This window comes from Durio zibethinus, chromosome 22 (assembly GCF_047325235.1).
Source record: "Durio zibethinus cultivar Kanyao isolate XHJ-2024 chromosome 22, ASM4732523v1, whole genome shotgun sequence".
In the NCBI taxonomy this organism is placed as follows: domain Eukaryota; kingdom Viridiplantae; phylum Streptophyta; class Magnoliopsida; order Malvales; family Malvaceae; genus Durio; species Durio zibethinus.
The window spans coordinates 698,680-703,686 of record NC_143183.1 but is presented as its reverse complement, the minus strand read 5'-3'; the positions used below and the strand labels follow the sequence as shown (position 1 = coordinate 703,686).

The 5,007-nt window shown below is 32.2% G+C and overlaps 1 protein-coding gene across 1 annotated transcript; it reads left to right on the top strand.

Moving 5' to 3' along the window:
- The first annotated feature begins 4,176 nt into the window (after positions 1–4,176).
- On the top strand, positions 4,177–4,794 carry LOC149512426 (uncharacterized). Its single transcript, XM_089751991.1, has 3 exons — positions 4,177–4,213; positions 4,268–4,392; positions 4,507–4,794. The coding sequence occupies exons 1-3, from the start codon at positions 4,177–4,179 to the stop codon at positions 4,792–4,794; spliced, it is 450 nt and encodes a 149-aa protein (XP_089608117.1).
- Positions 4,795–5,007: the final 213 nt, after the last annotated feature.

Here is a 5,007-nt window from a genome sequence, read left to right as displayed (position 1 = left end):
GTCCATGCTCCATTCCCTTACAAGGATAATAAAGTTATGCCATAAAAATATGGTTGTGATATGGTAATCTAGGGGCCAAGAAGAGAATGCACCTAAGTTTGATACTGTTAATATAACTGGTGTATGAAGGATTACCTGAAGTAGAAAATGTGATACTTCAGAAATGCTAGAGAGGGCTAGGAAAGAAAAGTTCAAAGTAAGGGAAGAATAAAATAATCTAAAAGTGGAGCCTAAACAAGAATATCAAAAGCCAGTATTAGAAAAGAAGGCATGTGAATTCTTAAAGCTAGTAAAGTACAATGAATACTATGTGGTTGAATGATTGAATAAGATGCCAGCATCAATCTTGTTGCTATCATTGCTATTAAATTCTAAATCACACCAAAATGCCTTGTTGAAGGTGTTGAATCAAACGTATATGACACATAATATGTCTGTTAAGTATGTGAATCACTTAGTTGAAAATTTGGTAATGCCAAATTATATAACTTTAGTGATGATGATATTCCTTCAGAAGAAAAGGGCAACACCAAAGCTCTACATATCACTGTTAAGTGCAAGAGCCATATTATAGCTAAGGTCCTTATCGATAATGGCTTTGCTAATAATGTCATGCCTATGTCAACTTTGGCAAAGCTACCTATTGATTACCCATACATGAAAAGTAGCCATATGATCATTCGAGCTTTTAATGAAACCAAACGTGAAGTTATAAGAGATATAGATATGGCTTTACAAATTGAGCCATGCATATTTAATGTAAAATTTTACGTGATGGATATCTCACCATCTTATAATTGTTTATTCAAAAAGCCATGGATTCACATGGCAAGTGTTATTCCTTTTACCTTGCACCAAAAGATCAAGTTCAATATGGAAGGTCAATTAGTGATAGTATTTGAAAAAGAAGATATGCTGGTGACTCAGTCATTAAATACCACATATGTGAAAGCTACCATATGTGGAAGCTACTAAAAATGTGCTAGAATGTTCTTACTAGTCTTTTGAACTGGTTAACTTTGTGGTGAAAGACTTATAAGCCAACAAGTTTCAAAGATAGTTGTGACTCAGATTATCAATAGGGGTTGGTACCTTGGAGTAAACTGGGAAAAAATTTACAAGGGATAAACAAACTCCTAGCAATAACTGATAACAACGAGAGGCTGGGCCTAAGTATGAGGTAGAGAAATGAAAGATAAAAAGAAGACAAGCAAGTATGAGAGAAAAAAATGGCAAAACTAATGATCATCCTGTACCTCTATGATACCTTTAGGCCTGAAGGATTCATATACCTAGATGTAGAAGAAGATTTTGGACTGACCATGAAGAAGGCCTTTGTTGAATTGTCTATCTCTACGATTAGGATGAAAACAGGTATGAGTAAAAACATGTAGGTACGCCCTTATCCGCTAGATTATGAGCTTAATAATTAGAGTATTATTGAAATGCCTGTTATCCTTGAGACTGATTTAATGTAATTGTACATCATAATAGTTTATGCCTAAAAGTATTGGGATGATCTTTTTTGCATGGTCCATTTATCTATTATTATTTTAATAAAGATTAGGAAGGATGCATTTTCACTCATTTATTCTATTGCTCTCATTTTTCTATTTTCTCAACACATTTTGCTAACATATCCTATTTTATTCAATTTCAGGTCCTTAAATGAACATGAAAATAATCATGATAATGATCAAGGGGTTAATTTTGAAAATTCAATTAACACTAATAAACTTGATAGTGAAGATGATTCTAAGGAATATATATTGCCTACGGATCTAATGAGATTAATTAAGCGAGAAAACAAACTAATTAAGCCTCAATAGGAGATAACTAAATTGGTGAACTTATGAAATGAAGAGAATAAGAAAGAGGTTAAGATTGATACCTCACTTTTATCAATAGATAAGAAAAGGTTCAAAGACCTATTATGAGAATTTGTTGATATATTTGCTTGGTCTTATCAAGATATGCCTAGGCTTAACATAAAAATAGTAGAATATAAATTGCCCTTAAAGCTAGACTGTAAACCAATTCAGCAGAAATTGAGATGAATGAAACTTGAAATACTGCTAAAGATTAAAAAAAAAAAGTGAATAAGTAGTTTGATACAGGTTTCTTATAAGTGGTTAAGTTTCCAAAATGGGTAGCCAACATAGTACTAGTCCTTAAAAAAGATGAAAATGTGCGAATGTATGCAGATTACCATGACTTGAATAAGGCTAGCCCAAAGAATAACTTTTCTTTGCCTTATATTAACACACTAGTGGATAATATGGCTAGGCATTCTATTTTCATTCAAAGATGTGTTCGCAGGGTTTAATCAAATAAAAATGACTTAAGATGACATGGAAAAGATCACTTTTATGATCATGTAAGGTACATTTTGTTACAGAGTTATGCCCTTTAATTTAAAAAATGCTGAGGTAATATATCAAAGAGCTATGGTAACATTCTTTCACTATATAATACACAAAGAGATTGAGGTATATGTAAATGATATGATTGTTAAATCTCATGAAGGCAAAAATCATGTCACCAACCTTAGAAAATTATTTGAAAGGTTGAAAAAATTCCAACTTAAGTTAAACTTGGTAAAATGTACCTTCAGTGCGAAGTCAGGAAGTTGCTAAGCTTTATCGTCAGTGAAAGAGGAATCGAAGTTGATCCTAACAAAATATAAGCCATTCAGAATTTGTCATCTTTAAGCGCACCAAAAGAAGTTCGAGGTTTTTTGGGTAGATTAAACAATATTTCTCGATTCATTTCTCAGCTTACCTACAAGTGTGATATCATTTTTAAACTTCTTTGCAAGAATAATCTTAGAGAATGGAATGAGGAGTGCTAAAAATTTTTTGATAAAATTAAGTAGTACTTGTTTAATCCTCTAATGTTAGTGTTGCTTATTTCGAAGAGACCTTTGATTTTATATTTGATTGTGTGAGGGAATTTAATGGGATGTGTGCTAGGGCAACAAGATAAGTCTAGTTGAAAAGAGAGAGCTATTTACTACCTGAGTAAGAAGTTCATGGAATATGAGTCCAAGTATTCTCTTTTAGAAAAAATGTGTTATGCATTAACTTGGATAGCCAAAAGACTCAAATAGTACATACTTTATCATACTACCTAGCTTATAGTAAAATTAGATCTAATCAAATATATCTTTAAGAAACCTTCATTATTTGAAAAAACAGCTCAATGACAAGTAATGTTCTTAGAATATGATATAATGTATATGAGCCATAAGGTAATCAAAGGAAGTGATATAGTCGAGTTTCATGCAAATCGTGCTACTAAGGATTATGAGCTAATGAGGTTGGAATTTCTTGATGAAGATTTGATGGTTGTTTCCCAACTTGAGATGGAAAAGCATGATGAGAAGTGTTGAAAAATGTATTTTCATGGAGCTGCCAATGCCTTGGGACATGGAATTAAGGTAATTTTAATTTCTCCTGAAAAGTAGTATTATCCAATAATAACGAGGTTGAATTTCAATTACACAAATAACAACGCTGAGTATGAGGCCTATGTCATAGGTTTACAAGCTGCTATAGACAAAAAAGTTGAAGCATTAAAAGTGTTTGAAGACTTAGTTCTAATTATATATCAGTTGAAAGGAGAATAGGAGACGAGAGATTCGAAACTCATTCCATATCATAAGTATATCCTAGAGTTGATCAAGTAGTTTGAAAATATTCAGTTTGATCATTTGCCTAGTGAGGAGAATTTGATTGTTGATACCTTAGCTACTCTGGCAGCAATGATTCGAATTAATGATAACATTGACATTCAGCCCATCAAACTAGATGTTAAAGATATGCTAGTTCATTGTTCTAAAATAGAAGAGAAAGAAGATGAAAAATTATAATATTATGATATCTCATAGTACATTAAGAATTAGTAATATCCAGATCAAGCAACTGAAAATAATAAAAGAGTTATTAGGAGATTAACTATGAGTTTCTTTTTGGATGGAGATATTTTGTATAAAAAGAGCTGTGATCAAGTATTATTAATATGTGTAAATGCAGCTAAGGCGAGAAAGATTATTAAGGAGATGCATGATTGAATATATAGAGCATATGCAAATGGACATACAATGTCAAGATAGATCATGAGAGCATGGTACTATTGATTAACAATGAAGAAAAACGGCATTGACTATGCTTGAAAATGTCACAAGTTCCAAATTATGCTGATAAAATCCATGGTTTACCGACTACTTTATATGTTTTGACACTGCGCTAGCCATTCTCCATGTAAGGCATAGATGTCATTGGTCTTATTACCCTAAAGGCTCCTAATAGGTATAGGTTCATTTTCGTGATGATAGCTTATTTCACGAAATGGGTGGAAGCAACTTTATTTGGAAATGTGATGCAATCTGTGGTCTGCAAGTTCATAAAAAAAGAGATCATTTATAGATATAGACTTTCAGAAAAGAATTATTTCAGATAATGCTAAGAATATAAATAGTAACATGATATAAAAAAATGTAATAAGATCAAGCAACATAATTCGGTGTCATACCGTCCAAAAATGAAAGGGGCAGCCGAAGAGACAAATAAGAATATAAAAAAAATTCTTGAGAAGATGACCTACACTTATAAGGACTGGCATGAAAAGTTGCTATTTGCAATGTATGCTTATCGAATATCAGTGCGTACCTCTATCAAGGCAACATCATTTTCTTTGGTATATGGAATGGAAGCTGTATTATCAATGAAAGTAAAAATTTCATCCTTGAAAGTTCTAAAGCAAGTTAGATTGAAAAAGACTAAATGTGTTTGAGAGCGCTATGAGCAATTAAATTTCATTGAAAAGAAGAGATTGACGGGGCTATGCCATGGTCAGCTATATCAAAACAGAATAATGAGGGCTCATGATAAAAAGGTTTAGCTTCATTGCTTTTGAGAAAGAGAGTTAGTTTTGAAAAAAAATTTCTCAAGCCAGTATGATGATAGAGAAAAGTGGACTTCGAATCGGGAAGAACCATATGTAGTG